Source organism: Microcaecilia unicolor, chromosome 2, assembly GCF_901765095.1.
Source record: "Microcaecilia unicolor chromosome 2, aMicUni1.1, whole genome shotgun sequence".
Classification (NCBI taxonomy): domain Eukaryota; kingdom Metazoa; phylum Chordata; class Amphibia; order Gymnophiona; family Siphonopidae; genus Microcaecilia; species Microcaecilia unicolor.
The window spans coordinates 551,423,291-551,449,064 of NC_044032.1; the positions used below are offsets into that span (position 1 = coordinate 551,423,291).

A 25,774-nucleotide genomic window follows, 5' to 3' on the forward strand; every position below is an offset into this window, starting at 1 on the left:
CCTTATCTTGTCTGCTGAGCCGTTCAAAACCCACCACTCCCAACTGTACATCTCTACAATAGACCCTATGGGTGAAGGGGGCACCTATATGTGGATACAGTGGGTTTCTGTTGAATTTTGGAGGGCTCACAGTCTCCACCACGAGTGTAACAGGTAGGGGGAGGTATGGGCCTGGGTCCACCTGTCTACAGTGCATTGCACCCATCATTAGACTACTCCAGGGACCTGCATGCTTTATAAAATCTGAGGTTGTCATAGAGGCTGATAAGTACTATTTTTATTCACATTTTGGGGGGTAAGAGGGGATCAATGACCACTGGGGATTCCCTCCAGTGGTTATCTGGTCATTTAGGACACCTTTTTGTGCCTTATTCATTCTAAAAACAGGTGTAGACCAAAATGTTGAAGTTTCAGCCCTAGACTTTTTCGTTTTGTTCCATTATGGCTGTAAAACATTCAAGTGTTAGGAACGCCCTAAGACTACCCCAGAATTACCCCAGGCACACCCCCTTGCGATTTGGATGCACTGAAGACAAATTGCATTGATAAACATCTGCAAAACAGGTTTCAAAAATCCTGATTTGGACATTTTGAGAAGAAATTCCTCCAACTGCTGCTTTATGACACACTTTGGATGTTTTTCTCTTTCAAAAATGAGCCCCATAGTGTCTGAGGATCTCAAGGTGGCAAAACAATGTGATAAGGCGGTGACCAAGGCCAGAAAGATGCTCATCTTCAATAGAGAGGGGCATAACTTGTAAAAAAAAAAAAAAAAAAGAGAGAATGCCCCTGTCCAAGTCATTGGTGAGACCACACTTGGAGTACTGTGTTCAGATTTGTAGACTGTATCTTGCCAAAGACATAAAAAGACTCAAAGCTGTTTAGAGGCAAGTTACCAAAATGGTATGAAGACATAAGAGAAGATACTTCAGCACTTGCATATATTTACCCTTAAGGAGAGGAGGGATTGGGGAGATACTGGAGAGGTTATTGAACTAGAGGTCACGAAATGAAGCTGCGAAGAGGAAAACTTAAAAGCAACATCAGGAAATAACTTTTTCACAGAGGTGGTGCTGGATGTCTGGAATGCTTTTCCATGGGAAGTGGTGTGGTGAAAACCAGTGATGGAATTTCCTGTACAGCATGAAGATGTAATAAAAGTATTAAGTATTTCCACTCAAAGTAAAACTTAAATAACTTTCACACTTTAAAAAAGGCAAAAAGGAGGGCAAGGAGTGGTAGTTATAACCCTAAAAATCAAAGACAGGAAGTGACCTGCATGGAGGGGCAGATTCAACCCTAGCCACCTTTCTACGGAGATTGAATTGGCCATGCTGAGCTTCATCTGTCATCATTTACTATTACTTTGGTAATTGTATGGCAGGTCATATATAACTGGGCGCCACAACTTAGGCTTTCAGATGCAGTGCGTCAAGTGCAGGGTCGGTCTTAGGCAGGGGCAGTCCACAGGGCCTCACGCTCCTAGGGGCACCGCATCTCTGGCACACCTGTCCTCCCGTCTCGAAACACCTTCCTGCTTCGTGCATCCACATTTCAGTAGAGGGTATCAGGCAGCGATTTTCATATCCCGTCAGCTGCCGAGCTCAGAGCCTCCTCACTGTTGCGTTCCGCCCCCTTTTGATATCACTTCCTGCTTCCGAAAGGGCGGGATGCAGCAGCGAGGAGGCTCTGGGCTCAACAGCTGACGGGATATGAAAATTGCTGCTGCTGCTGCTGCTGTCTGCCACTCTCTACTGAAATGTGGTGGATGCATATCAAGGTATGGAGTGAGGTGGGGGTTTGGAGAGCTCTAAACCTCCTTTTAAACTGATACATTATAGTTTATGGTGGCGGGCGTGGGGGGGGGGAGCGGGTGCAGGCAGGGGAGTCCACTGAACTGGTCTGCACAGGGCCCCGCCTCTTTTCTATCTACACTTCTTCCCTTGGTTCATTAATCTCATCCCATGGCTTTTCCTACCATCTCTATGCTGATGACTCCCAAATCTACCTTTCTACCCCTGATCTCTCACCTTGCATCCAAACCAAAGTTTCAGCGTGCTTGTCTGACATTGCTGTCTGGATGTCTCAACGCCACCTGAAATTAAATATGACCAAAACCGAGCTTCTCATTTCCCCCCCCCCCCAAACCCACCTCCCCGCTCCCCCCGTTTTCTATTTCTGTTGATGGCTCTCTCATTCTCCCTGTCTCCTCAGCTCGAAACCTTGGGGTCATCTTTGACTCTTCTCTCTCCTTCTCTGCTCATATCCAGCAGATTGCCAAGACCTGTCGTTTCTTTCTTTACAACATCCGTAAAATCCGCCCCTTTCTTTCCGAGCACTCTACCAAAACCCTCATCCACACCCTTGTCACCTCTCGTTTAGACTACTGCAATCTGCTTCTTGCTGGCCTCCCACTTAGTCACCTCTCCCCTCTCCAGTCGGTTCAAAACTCTGCTGCCCGTCTCATCTTCCACCAGGGTCGCTTTACTCATACTACCCCTCTCCTCAAGACCCTTCACTGGCTCCCTATCCATTTTCGCATCCTGTTCAAACTTCTTCTACTAACCTATAAATGTACTCACTCTGCTGCTCCCCAGTATCTCTCCACACTCGTCCTTCCCTACACCCCTTCCCATGCACTCCGCTCCATGGATAAATCCTTCTTATCTGTTCCCTTCTCCACTACTGCCAACTCCAGACTTTGCGCCTTTTGTCTCGCTGCACCCTACGCCTGGAATAAACTTCCTGAGCCCCTACGTCTTGCCCCATCCTTGGCCACCTTTAAATCTAGACTGAAAGCCCACCTCTTTAACATTGCTTTTGACTCGTAACCACTTGTAACCACTCGCCTCCACCTACCCTCCTCTCTTCCTTCCCGTTCACATTAATTGATTTGATTTGCTTACTTTATTTATTTTTTGTCTATTAGATTGTAAGCTCTTTGAGCAGGGACTGTCTTTCTTCTATGTTTGTGCAGCGCTGCGTATGCTTTGTAGCGCTATAGAAATGCTAAATAGTAGTAGTAGTGCTAAGACTGGCCCTGGCCAAGTGCCGATACTATAACAACATCTGGATGCCAAGATTCCATTATAGAACTCTAGTTTAAGTTGGCGTCTACACCCCTACATTAGGCGCATCCACTAGCAGGCGTAAATACAGCACTTTAACGTGTCACTTACTCTTCTTACTGAATTAAAAGTGCATTCATTCTGCAGCTCCTCAATATCTCTCCACTCATCTCTCCCTACACCCCTCCCTGGAAAGTCTGTCCATTAAGTAAGTCACCCATATCTGAACCTTTCTCCACTGCCAACTCCAAACTCTTCCTTTCACTTGCAACACTGTATAACTGGAACAGACTTCCTGAGTTGGTACATTACACGCCATCTCTGCCCTTATTGAAATCCAGGCTAAAAGCTCTCCTTTCTGAGGCTGCTTTTAACACTTAACCCCCTTATTCATCTGTTCAGTACCCATGTTGTTTTAATCATTCCCATAATAACTGTAATTCCCTAATCCAGTGGTTCCCAAACCTGGTCCTGGAGATACCTCATCATCAGGTTTTCAGGATATCCACAATGAATATTCATGAGAGAGATTTTATTGCACTGGTTGCATGCAAATCTCTCTCATGCATATGCATTGTAGATATCCTGAAAACCTGACAGGATGGGGTGCCTCCAGGACCAGGTTTTGGAACTACTGCCCACTGCCCTAATCCCTTATTTGTCCCGATTGTCTTGGATAGATTGTAAGCTCTGGCAAGTAGGGACTGTCTCTTACATGTTTGTGTACTCTAGAAGCGGTTATAGAAATGAGTAGTGGTAGCGCAGCAGTATTTTGTAAGTTACATGCATAAATGTTGATCTTGCCCATGTTCCTCCCCTGTGAGGACTCCCTCACAGTCCATAAACAGCGCTGAAAAATTGGCATGGAGTGCTGTTTATAGGGTAAGGGTAATGGGACTTGATATACTGCCTTTTTGAGGCAGAGCTAGGATGCCGCCCCCCCCTTCCTAACTCCAGCCCAATTCGCGGCGTTTACCTCATCACGTTCCAAACCTGGCAGCAATTCCCATATGCTGCCCTGCTGCTGGCACCCACCTCTTCCCTTTACTGCAGCTGCCTGAGCCTCTGACAAATCAGGAAGTTGCATCTAGTCAGAACCGGTGACTTCAGAAACTGCATCTGTATTTTAAAAATTTACTCATTCCTTCTTTTTCCTTCCTTGTATATATCTTTTCTTGTAATTAAGTTCAAAAGTACTATGATGTTCAAAAGGATTAAAATATTATACCTACAGGCAGATGATCAAAAGCAAACGCCGGCGCTAGAGGCTGTTAGTGCCATACTAGCGTTGGCGTTTGCTACCTCACCACGATCAGAGCTCTCGAGCGCTCTTTGCACAAGTAGCATGCTAATGCATGCTAAACAGGGCTTAGCCCATCCATCGCCAATGATCAGCGGTCAGCGCGCCAAAATTTGGGTCGCTGGCCGCAGCAAACCCTACACCAGCTCCGGGTTTGCAGATCATTGGAGAGGAATGATGAGCACTGTCCAGCATGCAGTTGCATGCTGGCAGGCCCCAGTTCCCCCCAAAGCAACCTGCCAACAGGGGGCTGGAGGATGCACTGGGAGGGGCTGGGCGCCGCCATTTTGCGGTGGAGGAGGCAGGCTACCTCCCTCCTCCAACTAAGGTAGGGGGGCCGGGAGGGGGTTCTTTTTGCCACTGGACCACCAGGGATTCGGCAGACAATGCTGGAGGGGGGGAGTTGGGGTGGGCTGGAGTTCTGGTGGACCTCCAGCTCCCCCCCATCGCTCGCTGGGAGGGGGGGTTTGGCCAGCGGGCACTGGACCACCAGGGACCATTTTCTGGGGGTTTGGGGGAGCTGGAGACCACCGGATCTCCAGCCCTCCCTGAACCTGGGGGGGGATCGTCAGGGGGACCGGAAGTCCACCGGACCTCCAGCCCCTGTTGCTCGGGGCAGAGGTAGTCAGGGCCTGGTGGTCCCATGGACCTCCAGCCCCTGTGTTTGACAGGTTTGGACTTTTGACAGCCCACACTTCTACCCCATGATCAGAGATAATTGTGCTGCTTAAATTTGCATGCATTATCTCTGATCATAGGTCTAATAGCGCCCCGCGCTGTTCCAGCACTATTTTAGAGCGCTGTTTGGAACAGCACGTGGCTTTTGATCATCTGCCTACTAGTGTTTATTACTATCAGATTTAAAGGTCCATTATACTTAAGGGAGTAGCTGGAGATGTATGTAACATCAAAAAATGATGCTCTGCTAATCAGTGGCTGAGGCTGATGGTCACAGCATTTAGCTGTTGCGGGACCTAAACTAAGGAATTTTATTTCTTTATAAATTATGACAATTATGTAGTTATGGAACTCTTAAGAAACAGTTCAAAAGTTCGTTTTTCATGGATGTTTTTTTTTAATTGCAGAAGAAGGTTATTGGAGAGGGAATAATCTTGCTTTGAGCTTTATAGGTTGATGCAAATAATCAAATGATTTTAAAGTAAAGTAGACCAGTTGAGCTGGACTGCAGGTCTGTCCTTCAGCGATTTCACTGGAAGAGAGCTGGCTCTTTATATGGAACTGCAGTGATGACACAGGAAGGAACATGGCTCCTTATACCAAACTGCAATAATGTCACTGCAGGGCTGACTCATGCCTGCAGTAACATTTGAAGCCAAGTCCGTGTTATCAATCACAGTACTATATTCAAAATCTAAAGGACTGCTCTTAAAAAAAAAATAGATGCAGTTTCCAAAGTCACAGCCACCTCTATTGATTACCATGTTTACTTACAATAATATTCTTTCAAAATGAATCCTTTTTCTAGGTTCCTTGAGTCACGATAACATTGTTCACAGCTAGAAGTAAATTAGCACACAGGGCCTAAGGCAAAAAGACCACAGTAAAAATAAATAATAATAATAATAAATACAAAGGGCCCTTTTACTAAGCTGTGCTAAAAGGTGGCCTCCACTATGACTAGCACGTGGGTTTCCCAGTGCGCTGAGGTCACTTTTAGCGCCGCTGTAAAATGGTCGATATTTCATTTCCTCAAATAATGGCCATAAACTAATTTCCCAATTTGCACATGGCCATTAGTACATGAGCCTTTACCAAGGCCTATTTATCGCATTGGAAAGATAACTCTCAAGTCAATGTTGTCCTTTGGTGGAACTGGATTTTACTATACAAAAAATATGAGCAATCCTCAATAAACTCTATACCTGGACATAATATTGGTCGTCAGAAATGGAAAACTTTAGACCTTTTTCTCTCATCTACGGCGTAACTTTATAGAACTTTTCTGTTTGAACTCAGCTTTGTGTATTTTATTATATTGTACTATAGTACATATTGTTTTTTTTTCTTTTGTTTGATGTATCTTTAAAAATCTAATAAAAATATTAAAAAAAAAAAAGAAAGGGGTCAAGCGCTGACCATACGCTATTCGGTAGGCCCGTGGCAATATAGCTGACCAAACTGATTAGCGCTGGGCATGCCTACTTTCTGCCCCCAAACATGCCCTAGCACTAAAAAACTAAAAAGCAGTGTTTAGCATGTGGGAAGCATGTGCAGATGCCAACACTACCTTGGAATGCCTGAGTGCTCCTCGCGGTACTGTATTTTCACGCATGGTAAGCACGTGTTAGTGCTTACCGCTGCTTAGTAAAAGGACCCCAATATTTGTTAGCAGGTAAAATTGTTATTTCCGATGTAATAAACAGCATCTCATTTGTAAAGTGAAAAGGCTGTTTCCATTTAATGTTTACGGTTAGAAGTCTAATTTCTCTAACCATAGAATTAAGAAAACAAACGAGCACTTGTCCAATCCTGAATGAACTGGGTCACTAAGGGGTTTTTTTTTAGCACCTCAATGGGTGGCAGTAAGTGCCCCCCCCCCTTGCCTGGCCATGCGGTAAGCACAATCTTACTGCATGGCCATGGCTATTTTTAGCCTTTTTTACCCGCTGCAGTAAAAAGGGTTTCAGCACACAGCAAAAATGTCCCCTGTTGCTAACACAGGGCCCTTTTAACCGCAGCTTGTTAAAAGGACCCCTAAGGCCCCTTCCCTCCTCCCTTCACATATACACATTCTAGCACCCTCTGGTCCACTAACCTGCCCTCACAATATAGACACCTTACAGGCTCCTTGTGCACTAACCTGCCTGTAAAATGGCTTTTTTCTGCTACACTGGTCATTTTTAAAATGGCACCATATTTAAAAAGTTAACCCCCCCCCCCCCCCCATCTAGTATTCCTTCATTTATTGAATAAGTGGATTGAACAATGTTTACAAAATGTTTTTTTCCCACCTAAGTATGGGGGCATAATTCTCACACCAATAATGAAAAATTCTAAAAAAAAGGAATACAGGAGGTTAAGAATGACAGACCTGTTGGTTAAATTTCATTATTTGTAAAGTTATTAGAGGGGATTGTGGCAAAACAATTGGGGGCTCTTTTGCAAAGGCGCAGTAGGCCTACCATGGGCTTAAAGAGCATTTCTGTGGGACACACTGAGGCATCCCGTGGTAGTGTTCTGCTTAGCACATGCTAATCATTTCCCAGCATGGGAGGCATTTCTGAGGCAGAGAGTAGGCATGCCTGTGCTAATCAGTGTGGGCATATTACCGTGAGCTACCTAATTAGCAAAGGAGTAGTATGGGAGCTCTTACTGCCTCCTGAAGGCTCCTGGCAGTAATGGCCACAAATTAGTGCATGGCCATTACAACCCACCCCCCTTGAATACAGCCATTTTACTGCCGCACTAAAAGTGGCCACAGCATTTTCCTGCCTAATGGTAGGTTCAGTGTGGCTTACATGGAACAATGTGGCTTAGTGGTTAGAGCATCGGTCTTGCAATCCAGAGGTGGCCGGTTCAAATCCCACTGCTGCTCCTTGTGATCTTGGGCAAGTCACTTAACCCCAGGGGTGTAGCTACGTGGGGCAACGGGGGCATGGACCCACCACAGATTATGGCCTGGCCCCCTCTACATTTGACCCCCCCCCCCCCACCGCCTGCCCTGCCACATGTAGCCCCGTGCAGGACGCAAGGCATCAGAAAGAGATGATCACACCACGAAGGCACCGGAGTTGACCGGCGCTGAAGAAGACTCTTCAGCTGGCGGGGATTGGGGACCCCCGTCAGCAAACAAGGTACCTGATGCAGCTGCGGGGCAGGGGGCGGGCAGGGGTTTGCGGTTGCGGTGGTGGGGCAAAGTGGCGGGTGGTGGGGCAAAGTGGCGGGGGGGGGGGGGGGTCGGCGGCAGGGGGAAGCGGCTAAACAGTGCCCCCTCACCTCAGGCTCTGGCCCCCCTCCCGCCGAGGTCTGGCTACGCTGCTGCTTAACCTTCCATTGCCTCAGGTACAGACTTAGATTGAGAGCCCTCCTGGGATAGAGAAATATCCAGAGTACCTGAATGTAACTCACCTTGAGCTACAACTGAAAAAGGTGTGAGCAAAATCAAAATAAATAAATAAAATGGGGCAGTTACAAGGTATCGAGTGAAGAAAACAATTCAATAGAGACCACAAGGGTTTGTAGAGATCTCTTGCGGAGGTATTGAGCCAGTTTAAGACCTTAGGAGAAGCGGAAAAATTAGGTTCTTACTGTGATAATTTTCTTTCCTTTATTCATAGCAGATGCAGCCATTACAGATGGGTTGTGTCCATCAACCAGCAGAGGGAGATAGAGAGCACACTTTTTTCAGTGCCTCATACCAGCTTGCTCCACTGCCTCTCTTCAGTATTTGAAGCTTCCAAAGCAGTATGGCAAACCGCAATGAGAATAACATGAGCTTTCCTCACAGCGAACGATGGCCCTACAACAAAGGGCATTAACTCAGAATGGAGAGAATGAAACATCCTCCTGGAGGGCATAAACTCATCCTTCACTGAGACATAACTGGAGGGAATAAACTCATCCTCCAAAACATGAAACTGGAGGGAATTAAGTCATCCTCCTTTAATTGAACAAGAATCCTGAAGACTGCTTTCCGACTTTCTCCCAAGGACGGAATCTCCAGGAAACATGAACAGAACCTGAAATAGATTTACAGCAGATAGCAATCAGACAGGGAGGGATCATGGCTGCATCTGCTATGACTAAAGGAAAGAAAATTATCACGGTAAGAACCTAATTTTCCCTTCCTTGTCATCAAGCAGATGCAGCCATTATAGATGGGATGTATCAAAGCAATCCCTAGATAGGGTGGGAACAAGCCATACCACGCGCCAGCACTTGCGCTCCAAAATGTGCGTCCCTCCTGGCAGCCACATCCAGCCTGTAATGTCGGGCAAAAGAGCTTAGAAGCCCATGTTGCTGCACTACAAATCTCTTGAAGAGAGAGTGCTCCAGTTTCAGCCCAAAAAGAGGAAATTCCTCTAGTGGAATGCGCCTTAAAGGCATCAGGCGGAGGCCGGCCGGCAAGCAAATAAGCTGAAAAGATAGATTCTTTGAGCCAGCGGGCAATAGTGGCTTTAGACGCTGGAGACCCTCTGCGAGGACCTGATAGCAAAACAAACAGATGATCAGAGGTCCTGAAAGAGTTAGTAACTCGCAGATACTGCAGCAGAGTCCTGCGCACGTCCAACAGGTGCAATTGCCCAAAAGATTCTGGAAACTCTTCCTTGACAAAGGAGGGCAAGAAAATAGGTTGGTTTAGGTGAAACGCTGAAACCACCTTAGGCAAGAAGGAAGGCACGGTCCGAACTGTGACCCCGGACTCTGAAAATTGTAGAAAAGGGTCTCTATAGGACAGCGCCTGGAGCTCTGACACCCGTCTCGCCGAAGTAATGGCCACTAAAAAGATGGCCTTCAGTGTCAAATCTGTCTCTGAAGCATGCCGAAGCGGTTCAAAGGGCTTTCACCACTAGCCCCAGGTTCCAAGCTGGACAAGGTGCACGCACGGGAGGACGGAGCCGAAGCACCCCTCTAAGAAACCGTGTCACATCTGAATGAGCAGCTAAAGACACGCCTTCAACCTTGCCACGCAGGGAGGCCAAAGTTGCCACTTGCACCCGCAGGGAATTATAGGCCAAGCCTTTTTGTACACCATCCTGCAAAAAGTCCAGAATCGGCGAGACAGGAGCCGCAGGGGTGTGATCTCTTTGGAAGCACACCAGACTTCAAACTGGCGCCAAATCCTGGCATAAGCCACGGAAGTGGAACGCTTGCGGGCTTGCAGGAGAGTGGTAATTACTTTATTGGAATAGCCTTTGTCTCTCAATTGCGCCCTCTCAATCGCCAGGCCATAAGACCAAATTGGCCGGCATCCTCCATGGTCACTGGACCCTGTGACAACAGGTTGGGAACCAGAGGTAACTGAAGGGGATCCTCTACGAGCATCTGTCGGAGGTCCGCATACCAAGGCCTCCTGGGCCAATCCGGGGTGACGAGAACCACTTCTCCTGGATGCAGCCGAATCCGCAGGAGCACTCGCCCTATCAAGGGCCATGGAGGGAGCACATACAGTAGGCCCAGAGGCCAGGGTTGAGCCAAGGCATCCAACCCCGCCGAGCGAGGATCTCTCCGTCTGCTGAAAAAGCATGGGACTTTGGCATTGATGCTTGTCGCCATTAGATCCATCACGGGCTTGCCCCACTTGGCACATATCTGCAGGAATACTTCGTCTGCAGGTTCCCACTCCGCTGGATCGATTTTTTTTTTTTTGTTACATTTGTACCCCGCGCTTTCCCACTCATGGCAGGCTCAATGCGGCTTACATGGGGCAATGGAGGGTTAAGTGACTTGCCCAGAGTCACAAGGAGCTGCCTGTGCCGGGAATCGAACTCAGTTCCTCAGGACCAAAGTCCACCACCCTAACCAGCAGGCCACTCCACTCGATCTGATGCCTGCTTAGATAATCGGCTTGCACATTGCTCTGACCTGCAATGTGAGCTGCCGACAGAAACTGTAGATGCAGCTCGGCCCAGTGGCAAATTTGTTCGGCCTGCGCAGCTAGAACTCTGCACTGAGTGCCGCCTTGTCGATTTATGTAGGCCACTGCTGTCGTGTTGTCCAACATCACTCTGACAGCCAATCCTTCCAGGGTCACTTGAAAAGCCAGAAACACCTGAAACACCGCTTTCAACTCTAGGCGGTTGATGGACCACTCCGACTTCTCGGGTGTCCATAGACCCTGGGCATGCTTCCCCTTGCAATGTGCGCCCCAGCCTTACAGGCTGGCATCTGTCACCACTAGGCACCAATCGGGGAGCGCCAGCGGCATTCCTCGCCGCAGCATGCTGTCTGAGAGCCACCACTCCATACTGAGTCGGGCCGCAGGGAGCCAAGAGAGTCTGCATTGATAATCCTGAGATACTGGAGACCATCTTTGGAGTAGAGCATACTGTAGAGGTCTCAGGTGCGCTCTCGCCCAGGGCACCAGTTCCATGGTGGCCGTCATCGATCCAAGCAGCTGGACAATGTCCCAAGCTTGCGGGCGGGGCATTCTCAGGAGCAGACGGACCTGATTCTGAAGCTTGCACCGCCTTTGCTCGGGTAGGTACACATACCCCGAGGCTGTGTCGAACCTGGCCCCCAAATATTCTAGAGACTGCGAGGGGGTCAGTTGACTTTTGGCCAAATTGACGACCCAGCCCAGAGATTGAAGTACTGAGACCACTCTGGCTGTTACATGCTGACTCTCTGCAGCAGAGTTTGCTCGAATGAGCCAGTCGTCCAGGTACGGGTGAACCCGAATACCCTCTCGCCTTAGAAAGGCAGCTACTACCACCATAACCTTCGAAAAGTTGTGGGGAGCTGTGGCGAGGCCAAAAGGCAAGGCCCAGAACTGGAAATGCTTTCCCATCACCGCAAACCTCAGAAACTTCTGGTGCGGGGGCCAAATTGGTATGTGCAAGTAAGCTTCTTTCAGGTCCAGAGATGTGAGAAACTCTCCTGGCTGTACCGCCGCAATGACAGAGCACAGGGTTTCCATGTGAAAATGTCGCACTCTCAGGGACTTATTTAATTCTTTTAAGCCCAGAATAGGGCGAAAAGACCCTCCTTTTCGCGGCACCACAAAGTAGATGGAGTAGCAGCCACAGCCGTGTTCGGCGGGAGGTACTGGGGACACGGCCCCTATCTGAATCAGACCTTGCAAAGTCTCCTCTACCGCCGCCCGTTTGGCGACAGAACCGCATCGGGACTCCACAAACACGTCTCTTACAGGGACGTCGAATTCTATTCTGAAACCGTCTCTGATCAGGTCCAAGACACACTGATCTGAGGAAATGTTGGCCCACTCCTCAGCAAAGAGGGAAAGACGTCCTCCAATGACAGGACTCGAGGAGAGGGCAGGCGCACCATCATTGAGAGGGTCGCCCCTGAACTCCAGGCCTTGAGCCAGTGGCTGTGGAACGTTTGTCCGAGCGAAAGGAGTTCCTCTGCTGAAAACGGGCACGAGAAGTGAACCCAGCAGAATGCCCCGGGCGGTACCTTCGAGCTTCATGGAAGCGAGGTCTGTAAGAGGAGTGGACCGCCGCACCCTTAGAGGAAGGCCGAGGCCTATCTTCGGGCAAGCGCTGGGGTTTAGCCTCACCCAGGCCCTTCATAATTTTCTCCAACTCCTCACCAAACAGGAGAAGGCCTTGAAAGGGCAACTTCACTAACCTTTGCTCAGAGGCCATGTCCGCCGCCCAATGCCGTAGTCAAAGAAGACGGCGAGCCGCCACTGCTACTGCCATGTGTTTAGCCAAAGCTCTGACAATATCATCCAGATCCTGAGTCACTTCTGCACCAGACTCTGGCTCCTCAGACCATGAAGGCCTGCCAGAGTCCTCCGAATCCTCGCAGCCCGACCACGGGGGGGGGAGGGGGGGGAGAAATGGAGATGCAGCACTCTCTGAAGGGGAAAGAGCCCTTCTGCGCTTCATATTCTGCCAATTATCAGGGAATAACGCCTCAGAGGGCATACCCAGGCTAGAATCCACTGGGGGGGGGGGGGTATTAGAAGAGGCCCCTGCAGGGCTTTGTGGGAGAGCTCTTTTAAGCATGTATGCTTTATGTATTAATAAGACAAAATCAGGGGAGAAAAACTCACCCTGGGCACCCGGATCTCTACCAGGGCTAGTAGCTCTCATATCAGCCTCATTCCGAGGCCTCCCCCTGGGCTCAGGACTCTCCGTCTCAGCGGAGGTCGCACCATGTGGTAAATTCAAAATGGCGTCCGCTGCCAGCTCAGAGCGCGAAGAATCGTCGCTCGCCATGCTCGGGCCGGCTCTAACGTCTGTACAGCACGATTTACAGAGCCCCACTGCTGATCTGCGCTTGCCACACTTGGAACAGCGCTTTACTGTCTCCGCAGCCATTGCCAAAAACGGCGGTAAAATTCAAAATGGCGGTTCGCGCCAAATCGCCCCGATCGCGGGCCCACCCCGGAGGAGTTAGAAAACACTCTTACCTCACTGGACCGAGTATCACAGCTCCGGTCCCACAGAAAAAGGCAAGGAAAATCCTCTGTTCCTTTTTTTTTTTTTTTTTTTAACGCTGTGAGGAAAGCAGAGGTAAATAGAACTCCGGAGGCTCAGGTGAGTGGGAAAGGCAGGGAAAGGGCGAACCTATGTGCCTGCATCCACTCTTGGTGGGGAAGGACAGGGAAAGCTAAGCAATGTGTCCACATCCACGGAGGTATGGGTAAGGCAGGGAAAGGGCGAATCTATGTGCCTTTAAAGTGAAGCTGCTATAGCCTCCAACACCCCTGCTAACAACTGGCAAAAGCACAGGAGCAACCTCCAGGCAGATTTTAGATGGAGCTCGAAGAAGCTGCAGCCACTCTGCTAGGGGAGATAGAGAATACTGAAGAGAGGTAGTGGAGCAAGCTGGTATGAGGCACTGAAAAAAGTGTGCTCTCTATCTCCCTCTGCTGGTTGATGGACACAACCCATCTGTAATGGCTGCATCTGCTTGATGACAAGGAAAAAGTGGTTTAAATGCTTTATTGTTAGAGAGTAACAAAGGGTAGATTAAGGTCATAACATAGTCGAAACGGATTAAATCATTGGTCAGCCTGGATTGCTGTTCCAGAGGACAGTTGGATTGGGTTGTAAATTTTGGAATATGTGTTAAGTGTTTCGGTCCCGGTTGGTCGTTGTGAGCTTGTGCCGTTTTCTGTTCCAGCTGTCTAATTTATGGATTGGTCTGCTCGAAGGTTAGGTTGGTTCATTGGGGATGTGTTTTTTAAATAGATGGGCCTTTAGGTGTTTTTGGAAGGTTAGATAGTTGTCTTTCAGTTTTAGGTCTTTTGGAAGTTGCATTATTCTCAGTTGAGTTTTTGTAAAATATATAGTACAGAGACAAAAGTAGATACATTGATGGTGGAAGGTTCAATATTGGGAAAAGTCAAACAGTGGTATCACTATAGTTTGATTTACCTTGTGCGTTTGACTTGGTTGGCCATTGTCTTATGGTAATGATTGTAAGTTCACTTGCTATTGAAGGTAAGGTGTTGAGATTTTTATCTCAAAGGATGTACAGAGTGAAATTCTAGAATGAATTATCTTCTGCGTAGGTTCCTCAGTGTAGAGCTCTTCAAGGATCTCCTCTAACCCCAACAATAATATATTGATGAGTTTATTCAGACATGAATTATCTACAGCTGGTTATTGTACATTTATAAATGCAGATAACATAACTATTTTAATACCAGCTCTCAAAACAAATGATAAGAGATCAAGTAGAATTGCAGAATGTATAAATGTGTTGGACCGGTAGATAAGAGTATACCACCTAAAATTAAATAAAGAGAAACAAAGTTTCTTATATTGGGCCAACAAAATGAAATTTGGAATGATACTCTTCTTCATAAAAGTGACCCCAGTTTTAAATCTGAACCACATTTGAAAATATTGGGGGTTTATCTTATTGCTTTGTTGTCACCTGAAACTCACATTAGTTTTTTTGTACAGAAAGCTTTTTCCCTTTTATGAAAGTTACAAATGATTAGACCTCTATTAGATCAATCTATTTTTCAATTAGTGATGCAAGTCATCTATTGTCTCAACTTAATTACTGCAATGTTTTATATGTAGGATGTCAAAAAGCAATTTCTTAGATTGCAAACAATTCAAAATATAGCTGCATGCCTGATCTGTAGAGCAGATAGTTAACCTGTTACTGAAGTCTGGCTACTGATTTCAGCTAGGATACAGTTTAAAGTTTGTATAATTCCGTATAATATTTGCATTGGAAATGTATATTCTTATGTGATGGATATTATTTGTCTTCATATTAGGAGGTCAGGCCCACTGAGGGAGAGGCGAGGGGCAAGATTCTCCTGAGCCCAGCCTCCAAGGGGGGGCCCAGTGCTGGCAATAGAAAAGCTTTTTTTTCTAGTGATGCCAGCGTCTTTCCCTCCCTCCCTTCCAATCCCCCCCCCCCCCCCCCCCCCAGTCCTCTACTTGCCACAGCAGCAATCGAGAGAGAAGGGAGACTTCCGGTGGCAGGCAGAAGGCTGGACTGGTCTCCTGCTCCTGTGCTGGGTTATCACATTAATTCTGTTGTGCCGACCACCGGTCCTTCTTCCTGCTGCATCCCGCCTCCTGTGAAGTAACTTCCTGTTTCCACATAGACAGGAAGAAGGACCTATGGCCAGCAGAGCAGAATTAACATGATAACACAGGAACAGGAGACCAATGCAGCCTTCTGCCTGCCACCGGATGCCTTCCTTCACACCCAGGAAAACAGCAGGGGACCCGGCACAAAAGCAGGAGGCTGAACAGTAAGTTACTGCTTCACAACCAGGTGGTTCATTTGCATTCAAATTACGGGGGGCTGTGGGAGGTATGTGTGTGGGGGTCCCCTTAAGATTGTTTGTCCCAGGCCTGGCTGTGTCTCCCAGCAGCTCTGTAGGAGGTTGGGAATGACTTTACAAGATGAAAGCATCCTACGTTATCCCCAACCAACATAAGAAACTAGATTATGATAACATCATATCAAACTGCGCACATTTGGAAATCTATACCCAAAGAGGTTAGGGAGATTTCACTTTTTAGGAAATATCGGAAGGCATTCTTGTTTTGTGAACATTTATTAATGGATAAGTAATTTAATTGAATTTTTCTCAATTGATATGTAATTCCCAATATCTGATTGGTTACTTTTTTTTGTAATCCGCTTAGAACTATGTGGTAATAACAGAATATAAACCTGTTTTGTAATGTAATTAGGGATATCCACTAAATCTGGCCTGTTTGTACCTTTGGGATCGTTGAGGACTGGACTTGAACATACTTGGATTAGAAATGTCAAGGATCTGGGGTCTTATAGTGGCTGATTTTTTAAACTTTCATTTCAATTTTATAACTTCTGTGGAAGTTCAAATTTCATCTCATAAGAACGTAAGAGTAGCCATACTGGGTCACACCAATGGTCCATCTAGCCCAGTATCCTGTTTTCCAAACAGTGGCCAAGTCAGGTCACAAGTACCTGGCAGAAACCCAATTAACAGCAACATTCCATGTTACCAATCCCGGGGCAAGCAGTTGCTTCCCCCTGTCTGCTATAGACTTTTCCTCCAGGAATTTGTCCAAACCTTTTTTAAACCCAGATGTGCTAACTGCTGTTACCACATCCTCAGGCAAAGAGTTCCAGAGCTTAACTATTCGTTGAGTGAAAAAATATTTCCTCCTATTTGTTTTAAAAGTATTTCCATATAACTTCTTCAAGTGTCTCCTAGTCTTAGTACTTTTGGAACAAGTAAAAAATTGATTTACTTCTACTCATTCTACACCATTCAGGATTGTGTAGACCTCAATCATATCTCCCCTCATCCACTTCTTTTCCAAGCTAGAGCCCTAACCTCTTTAGCTTTTGCTTCAGCCCCACCTCTCTGCTTCCGAGTACTTTTCAAACATTTATCCCTAACCTTGTCTATCTCCTTCAGTCTCCCTTTCTTCACAGCTGTAAGTCGATACAGGTGATAGAGATTACTTAGCACAAACGTTTTTTTTATTCTTGGCAATGCAGTATACTTCCAAGTAGACACTATCTCAGTCTTCACCACCACTATGCAATTCTGAGCCGGTAGTGGGAGGCGGGGCTGGAGGTTGGGAGGCGGGGATAGTGCGGGGCAGACTTATACGGTCTGTGCCAGAGCCAGTGGTGGGAGGCGGGACTGGAGGTTGGGAGGCAGGGATAGTGCTGGGCAGACTTATACGGTCTGTGCCAGAGCCGGTGGTGGGAGGCGGGGATAGTGCTGGGCAGACTTATACGGTCTGTTCCCTGAAGAGCATAGGTACAAATCAAAGTAGGGTATACACAAAAAGTAGCACACATGAGTTGTCTTGTTGGGCAGACTGGATGGACCGTGCAGGTCTTTTTCTGCCGTCATCTACTATGTTACTATGTTACTTTAGCAATCCTGCTTTATTTTTGTCCATGGGTTGATATAAAGTTTCAGTGCCAAAATGGAAATGTATAAAGTGCTCTAATGTTTACACACTTGTTACATTGGAAATGGTTCCAAATACAAATAATGAGCATGGTTTTGTATACAAAGTGATGTACAATTAGCTTTATGCCTCATCAGTGCTAAAAACCTTCTTACACTGGGGGGGGGGGGGGGGGGTGATGCTCAAAGGTTCACAGTAGAGTCCTCACTCTACTGTGAACTTAACACACACACATAAAAAAAAAATAGCCACAGCATGCTCAGATTAATGAGCAAGCAAAGTACTGCCACATTAAAATTATGGCTGTAATCTGCAGCTTAGTACAGGATGTCAACTTTCCTGTCAGTCACTGAGTAGTGATTGGCTCAGGCACTGACAGGAAAGTTGACATTTAAAAAAATGCCAAGGCTCCCTCACAACCCCATCTCCTAATATTATCAAAAAAGGCCTGGTGGGCTACTAGACCTCTGGTTCCCTCCCAACCCTCCCCTAATGTTAAAACAGGGCCTGGTTCCAGTGGACCCCTGGTCCCCCTCCCAATGTTAAAAAAAAGGCCTGGTGGTTTAGTGAACCCCCAGCCCTCCCTAAGACCCAAAAAAACTTCCTGGTGGTCTAGTGGGATCCCAACCCAACCCAAAGCCCCTGGCATTCAGCCCCTGACCCCCGTACCTGGAAGGAGGCAGGAGCGTTACCAAATTGCTCCTACTTGGAGTGCAGTCATCTTCAAAATGTGGTGCTTTGCCCCACCCAGTGCTATGGGGTCTTTCTACCAAATAAGGGTAGAAAGGTCACCCTGCCCAGTGCATCCCAGGTTGCAACCATTTTGAAGATGACAGTGCCCAAAGGCAGGCGTGAGTGGGCATTGTTCCTGCCTCCTTCCAGGTATGGGGGCTGGAGTCTTGGGTTGGGTTGGGGTCCTGCTAGATCATCAGGGAGTTTTTTGGGGCCTTGGGGGGGGCTGGAGGTCCAATAGACCACAGGCCATTTTTTAACATTAGGGGAAAAGGGGGAGGGTTAGGTCGCATCAAATCATGTCAGGAGGAGGGCTGTATTTTGGGTCCAGGGCAGGATGGTTGGGTTGAAGGGAGAGATGGGATGCCACTAGACACCTCTCCTCTCAACCAACCCTTCTACACTGCCCTGGAGCTGGTGAAACAAGTTTCCTACACTAAACGCACATGGGAAACTTTTTGTTTTCTTTTGAACCTAGCGGCAGGGTAATTAACAACTGCATTTAAATACAGTCTGCAATAATGGTTTCAGTGCCCATGCTGAAACCATTTGTGCATGCCACCCTGTCTAACCTGCCTACAAACCTAGCATTAACAGCCTGGTAACGCTGGTGGTACTTTTGAGCATCGGCCCCTAGGGCACTCTTTACTAAGTAGCATTAGATGTTAATATAGCAGATAGTTCAGAGTAACAGAGTGGCTGCTATCTTTGCCATACTGTTAACAGGTAAGGTAGAAGGGGGTGTGGAATAGGTGAAAATTGGGTCAGAACTGTGCCTTTCAGTTAACACAGAGGTAGTTACCACATGTTACAGGAACTGCTATGGCAGCAGATAAAGTGCTGCAGTTACCACCACCTGAACAGGTGTAGCTGGGTGCAATGCAGTTACCCCTAGATTATATAAAGGGTGCCCAAATATCCGTGCCCTTAACTTGTGTGTGATCCCGAGATGCGTGTGCAGCCTAATTAATGAGCCAATTAAGACCAATAATTGGAAACTAACAATCATTGATGTTAATTGGCACCAATTAGGGGGTTGTGTACGCATCTGGCCAAGCACTATTCTATAAGTTTGGGTGCCCAAATCCCATAGCGCACAACCCAAAGGGGGGGCGTGGCCATGGGAGTGGCATGGCTGGGTCAGGGGTGTTCTCAAAAGACGTGTGCAGTGTTGAGATGTGCAAAGATTTACACCAGGTTTCAGTGGTGTAAATCCTCGCACCCAAATTTGGGTGCAGGAATCCCTGCTGTGCTCATTCCAAAGCGTCCTTTATAGAATAACGCTGAGTGCTGATTTTTCCCAGCACCTATTTTTAAGGGCCATTTACTTAATCTGGCCCTTAATGCATGGTAAACAAACTACCTCTATATTATCTGGATGATAAACTGCTAGGAATACCCTCAAGAGTTAACTGTGAGGTTTTTCTAGTTACTGTTCATTAATTTTGGCCCCAAGAGCGTGTTCTACAGCTGAAACTACCCCCTGCACTAAGCATAGCACATTCAATTACACAATCATCATGAGTAGGGAACTATACTTTACCAGGGACTTATAGTCCACTCACACCTCTAAAGGTTCGAAGCGAATTACAGAACAAAGAAACCAAGGACAATTACATTGGGATGTAAATTTACATAATAAAATGAGACATTGCTAAATCAGAATTGCCAAGTTACCCATTCCAGGAAGGAGACTTTTTGGCCAGTCCTGGACTTCTGACAATCTCATCTTGGTGTATTATGGGACCTGCAGCACTGATTTCAATGAATAGAATCATGGACTACAAATCCCACACTGCTCTGGGATGTTAGTTTAAAACCAGGAAGGGCCAAAAAGTCTCCCTCCTGGAAGGGGTACTTGACAGCTCTGCTACATAGTAGGAATGCATTAACAATGGACTAATACAATATTAGTCTACAAATTTACATATTTAACTGGTCGTGTAAGTAGATCAATTAGAACAATGGCTGTGTTCAAATGATTGCATAATGATTTTAATCTCCATTTTTCTCTTTCTTTAGATTTCCCTGTGGTCCTTATTAGCCAGCTTGGTGACTCTCTTCATTCTGACCAGTACAATGTTGGGACCCGAACTTCTGGCTACTATCCCTCCCTCTGTCTATATTGTGGCCCTTCTCATGCCCTTAGCAGGCTATGTTTTAGGATACGGCCTGGGGGCTTTGTTCCACCTTTCACCTAACAGTAAAAGGACAGTGTCACTGGAGACAGGATGCCAAAATGTGCAGCTGTGCACAGCTATTCTGAAACTCACCTTCCCTCCTGAAATGATAGGCAGTATGTACATGTTTCCGTTACTCTACGCCCTGTTCCAGTCCGCTGAGGCAGGGATCTATGCACTGGTTTATAAGACCTACAGGAAAGAGATCTTGCACAAGCAGGAACCTCTGGATGAAGAGGAAGAAACAGACATTTCTTACAAGAAGCTGAAAGAGGAAGACATACTGGATATCTCCTATGGGACAGTCACAGCAGATGAGCCTAGTTCAGTGAGGCTGGAGTCCCAACAAACTACCCTCTAGACTGGACAAATCTGCGGAACAAAACAGGACTTTTAAATCATGTTTGTAGCTTCATCTGCTTCCAGATCCATGTTCATTTCATTCACCTAAATTATCAATTTCACTTCTGTGTCCACAATAATGCACCTCCCAAATTTTCCCCATTGCAAGCTTTTGAGTTCACTCCAACATGAAACATTATGTAATGTGTACAGAAACTATTGGCATCAAATTAACTTTAAAATCACAGTAATCGTTATTTGCAAGACCAATTTGAATTTAAGGGAACATGTCAAGTGAAAGATTGCTTGAAGCCAGTCCACATTTGTAACCTTCCCCTAATACATCTTAGTGCTGTTCAGGTAGGGAATTCTAGTCCTGGAAAAATCTGGAGGTTTGGTTGGTTGGAATCCTTTCAAAGAACTAAAAAAAAAAAAAAAAGACTTGCAATACAGAAACTTTGGATACCCCCACGCCCCTTCTGATGTGGAGTTCCAAAGGGAAGATGCAGGACTATAGACACCCCAGTTCTCTGGATGTAAGTTCAACCTCCAGGGTCTCTCCTTCTAGAAACTGGGCCACTTCTTAGCACTGGTAGAGACTGGCAGGGCCAATCTCAAATCTCATGTAAAACACTAGAAATCAATGAAACTATTTCTGTAAGAAAGAACTCCCCTGTGATCTGTACTGATGAAGCGGACAAATTGAACTGGGTTTGTAAACTGTAGCTTCTATTTGTTGCAAATGAAATACAAATATATCATGTGTAGTGTGACTACAAAGGTCTGGGAAATGGCATTGGTATTTGGGTACTGATAGTTGATTAAAGTGGTTTGAAAGCAAACTTACTATAAATAATAATAATAACAATAACAACAGAGCTTATACTGTGCTCAAGCCTTGCAGTTCAGAGTGGCTAACAAATTTAAGAAGCTGGCTATCTCCAGGAAAATACAATAATCCTTAATATCAATCAATATACATACACTGAACAAAAATAATATTAGGAATGGAGGAGTGGCCTAGTGGTTAGGGTGGTGGACTTTGGTCCTGAGTTCAATTCCCACTTCAGGATGTCTATAGCTGTTCACCAAGTTATCAAATATAATTGTTTTTTTACAGGGCTTTAGCAAACAGCTCTCTCTCTCTCTCTTCTCCCAGGCTGAAACTGAAGCAACAGCCAGCATCTACTTGCAAAATTTAAAACTTTAAGCCAATCTGAGCCCACAACAGTCAAGTTTCAAATAAAAACTGGTTACATTACTACAGGCTCTTCCTATTAGCTGTGTCCCAACTAAAAACAGAGAAGTCAGTCCTCTGTAACAGCTTTAAGCATAAACATGGAGGAGTGGCCTAGTGGTTAGAGTGGTGGACTTTGGTCCTGGGGAACTGGGTTGAATTCCCACTGCAGGCACAGACAGCTCCTTGTGACTCTGGGCAAGTCACTTAAGAACCTGTATACAATATGTAAGCTGCATTGAGCCTGCCATGAGTGGGAAAGCACAGGGTACAAATGTAACAAAAAAAAAAACACCCCAAAACATATTAGGAAGTTACCCATTCCAGAAGGAAGATGCCTTTGGCTGGTCCTGGTGTTCAACTTACATTTCAAAGCAGTGTAGTAAATTTGTAGTAGGTCCCATAATGCACCAGGATGAGGTTGTCAGAAATCCAGGACTGGCCACAATGTCTCCCTCCCAGAATGGGTAACATGGGGCAGCTCTATAATTCAAATCTTCTTTAAAAGGGTAGCTGCAATTATTTAACTGATACCACCAGCAAGGTTTATGAGAAATCCAATCTAAAACCATTCTAATTAATTTACACGTAGGTAAGAAACACACAGTGAAAATCAATATCTATAGGGCTCTAGGTATCTCAATCGGAATTTTGAAACAACTTCTAGAACCTGAGTTTTAATGAGAGTTTCGCCTGCCTATATCCAGTGTGTTTCCCTTTACTTGGAATCCAGCTCAGGCCCTCCCTCGAGAGAGACCAAACTTTCCCGAAGTTAAGCTCATTGGCTAGTCACCGCCCCCTCGTTCACACCTCACTAATTAGACAAATAAAGGCGCTATTTAAGGAGCCTGCTGGGACTACTTTAGGCCAGGCGTGATGGCAACCCTCTCGGATGAGATGATGGAGAGTTACATGTATTCCTCCTACAATCCTTATGCCTACAGGTACCTAAATCCCAAAGGCAAAGGGGGGACCTGGAAGCAAAGGAGCTACTTTCCCACTTATGGAGATGATTATTTTGATAACTATCAAAGAGCCCAACTGAAAGCGATCCTGTCTCAGGTGAACCCCAACCTGACCCCACGTTTGAGAAAAGCCAACACCAAGGATGTGGGGGTGCAGGTGAACCCCCGGCAGGACGCATCCGTCCAGTGCTCGCTGGGACCCCGCACCCTGCTCAGGAGGAGGCGAGGGACCTTCAAGAGACCCGAAGAGCTGGAGCAGGAGATAGGGAGCCCGGTGGCTTCCCCCCTCAAAACCGTGCGATTCCCCCGCACCCTAGCAGTCTACTCCCCGCTAGCAGCCAGGAGCCTCACCACCTTCCCGGAGGAGGAAGAGGACGACGAGGAGGAGGAGGAGGAAGACGAAGAGGAGCTGGAGGAGACCAAAAAGAATCGAGGCTCCGAAAAGGAAAGTGTCCAGCCGGAAAAGCAGAGAAAGGAAGCAGAAACCAGGGTGGAGAAAAAGGAGCCTGAGCCTGAGGAGCAGAAGGTGGAACCGGAACGTAAAACCCAGGCCCAGGGATTGAAAGAGAGAGAAACGCCCCACTTTCCAGAGATGGGGGTAGAAAGAGAGAAACAGCAACCAGCAGCCACCCAAGACAGCCGCCCCAGGTTCCAGGTGAGGGCAAGGGCAGGACCTCCTTTGGGGGGAAAACAAATCGCCCCAGAGGCATAAAATAGGGACCGCGTTCTTGTTAATCTAGGCCGCTGTTAGATTAGAACTAGCCTATGTAGTGGCTAAGGTAGGACAATCTATGGGGTGGGGGCTTTGGCACAATCTCAGCAGTAGTAACGTAACTTTTTAAGCAAATTGTCTTGAAAGCCACTACTTGAAGTCATGGACTTTCCGGTGAATTTCTCCGATCTTGCATGTGTTAGGGAGGTTAGGCTGGTATTTTCTGTTGGGTTGTCTCCTAGTGAGCCTTCTTAACTTTTTGCAGTTCCTGGAACAGAAGTACGGCTATTACCACTGCAAGGACTGCAACCTCCGCTGGGAAAGCGCCTATGTCTGGTGTGTGCAGGGGACCAGCAAGGTAGGAACTGCGGGGGCCGATCTGCAAACATCCCCTTCCCTCGAATGAGACCCAGCTGTTAAAGGCCTGCTCTCTTATTTCTTGTAGGTCTACTTCAGGCAGTTTTGTAGGACTTGCCAAAAATCATATAACCCTTACCGAGTGGAGGATATCATTTGCCAGGTAAATCGCAATGGGAGGGGTGGTTGCCTCAGTCTTTCACAATTGGCTGAGACTTGAGCTCCCTTTTTAGAGATGGGTTTGAGGTGAATCTGCAAACAGGGAAGTGGAGGAGTGGCCTAGTGGTTAGGGTGGTGGACTTTGGTCCTGGGGAACTGAGGATCTGAGTTTAATTCCCACTTCAGGCACAGGCAGCTCCTTATGACTCTGGGCAAGTCACTTAACCCTCCATTGCCCCATGTAAGGTGCATTGATCCTGCCATGAGTGGGAAAGCGCGGGGTACAAATGTAACAAAAAAAAAAAGTGGGGGTAAAGATTAGGCTAGCCAAAGACAGGATCACTGGTGGTGAATTGAAGCAAAGTTTATTAGACTGACAATCTGATTTTTTTTTCTCAAATAAATTCACCACTTCAGTGGTCTTGTCTTTGGATAGCCTAGTCTTTACCCCCCCCCCCCCCCCCCCCACTTCCCTTTCTGTTTTGAGCTCTCCATGCATGTGGATTCTTTTGGAGGTGAATCTGCAGCATGCTTATGTGACTTTGGGAGGGGGGGGTGCCAGGTCTTAGTGGCTGAGCCTGCTCTCTGCTTCCCTCCCCAGAGTTGCAAGCAGACGAGGTGTGTGTGTCCTGTAAAGCTCCGCCACCGCCACGTGGACCCCAAGAGGCCCCACCGCCAGGATCTGTGTGGGAGATGCAAAGGCAAACGCCTCTCCTGCGACAGCACTTTCAGCTTCAAATACATCATTTAATCAATCCCGTGCTCTTCCTTAATTCTGATTTATTTTTTTTTCCTTTGTGTAAGGGCTCCTGCTGTATATAGTTTTCATAGTTTTGTTAAATATGAGAACCAGAAACTCGGGCGGCTTAATATTCATGAAATAAAGATGGTAGAAAAAAGCAAGCACTTCTCCTCGCTTGGTCATTATTAAAATTTCTTGGCAATATCTAGGTTTGCTTTGAGTACTACTAGTAAATACTGCTAGCTTGATTTGTGTCTTATGTAAGTTCTCCCCTGTCAATCTATCACATAGACTTTGACTGAACTCTAGGTCTAACCCGTGGATCTCTACCCTTCCCTTCATGTGGTCTCTTATGGTGAGTTATCTTGTAAATAAGGTTGTTTAAACTTGCCCTGCTCGTATTACCAGTTAATGTGTAGTAGAGAATACAGATTTCAATTCTCTCCAACTTTGAGTGATTTAAGGGCACATTCAAGCACTACCCTCACCCTTTCCCCGACTATCCTTAGAGCTAGACTGCAAGATGTAAAGTAGTGGGGAATATGTAGCTAAGGCAATTTAAGTAATGCTTTGGAAGAGCCCGCTTTGTGTTTACATAAGAGCAAAGGATAGGAATTGGCCTCCCCCCTCCCCCCCCCCCCCCCCCCCCCCCCAAAAGTCACTAACTGTTCCATATGTCTACTTCCTGGACTGGCCCTGAAAAACTGATCTTCAAAGCTCTGCCATAAAACACCTATTGAACCAGGAGTCAGTTCAGCTGTTGAAAATTATATACACTGTAGCTGCTACAGGAATTCCCAAAGTAGTTTAGTCACCAGTGACAAAACTGAAGCACAGGTGTACTGAGCACTCCAAAGTGAACTAGTGATAAATGAAACCAGGTCCACTTTAGCTCTGGCCAGATAAAGGCAATGGGCTGTGCTGCTTT

The 25,774-nt window shown here is 46.7% G+C and overlaps 2 protein-coding genes across 2 annotated transcripts in view; both read left to right on the forward strand.

Moving 5' to 3' along the window:
- Positions 1–21,115, forward strand: part of SLC10A4 (solute carrier family 10 member 4) — a 31,782-nt gene extending 10,667 nt beyond the window's left edge. Inside the window, exon 3 of the mRNA XM_030192640.1 lies at positions 20,175–21,115. Within this exon, the coding sequence (XP_030048500.1) occupies positions 20,175–20,693 (519 nt within the window). The 3' untranslated portion in view covers positions 20,694–21,115. The remainder of the gene's footprint in view (positions 1–20,174) is intronic.
- A 1,241-nt stretch (positions 21,116–22,356) lies between these two features.
- Positions 22,357–25,465, forward strand: ZAR1 (zygote arrest 1). The gene is made up of 4 exons (XM_030191363.1): positions 22,357–23,531; positions 23,854–23,946; positions 24,034–24,108; positions 24,706–25,465. Exons 1-4 carry the CDS (start codon positions 22,788–22,790, stop codon positions 24,853–24,855), a joined length of 1,062 nt encoding a protein of 353 aa, XP_030047223.1. The 5' UTR covers positions 22,357–22,787; the 3' UTR covers positions 24,856–25,465.
- Positions 25,466–25,774: the final 309 nt, after the last annotated feature.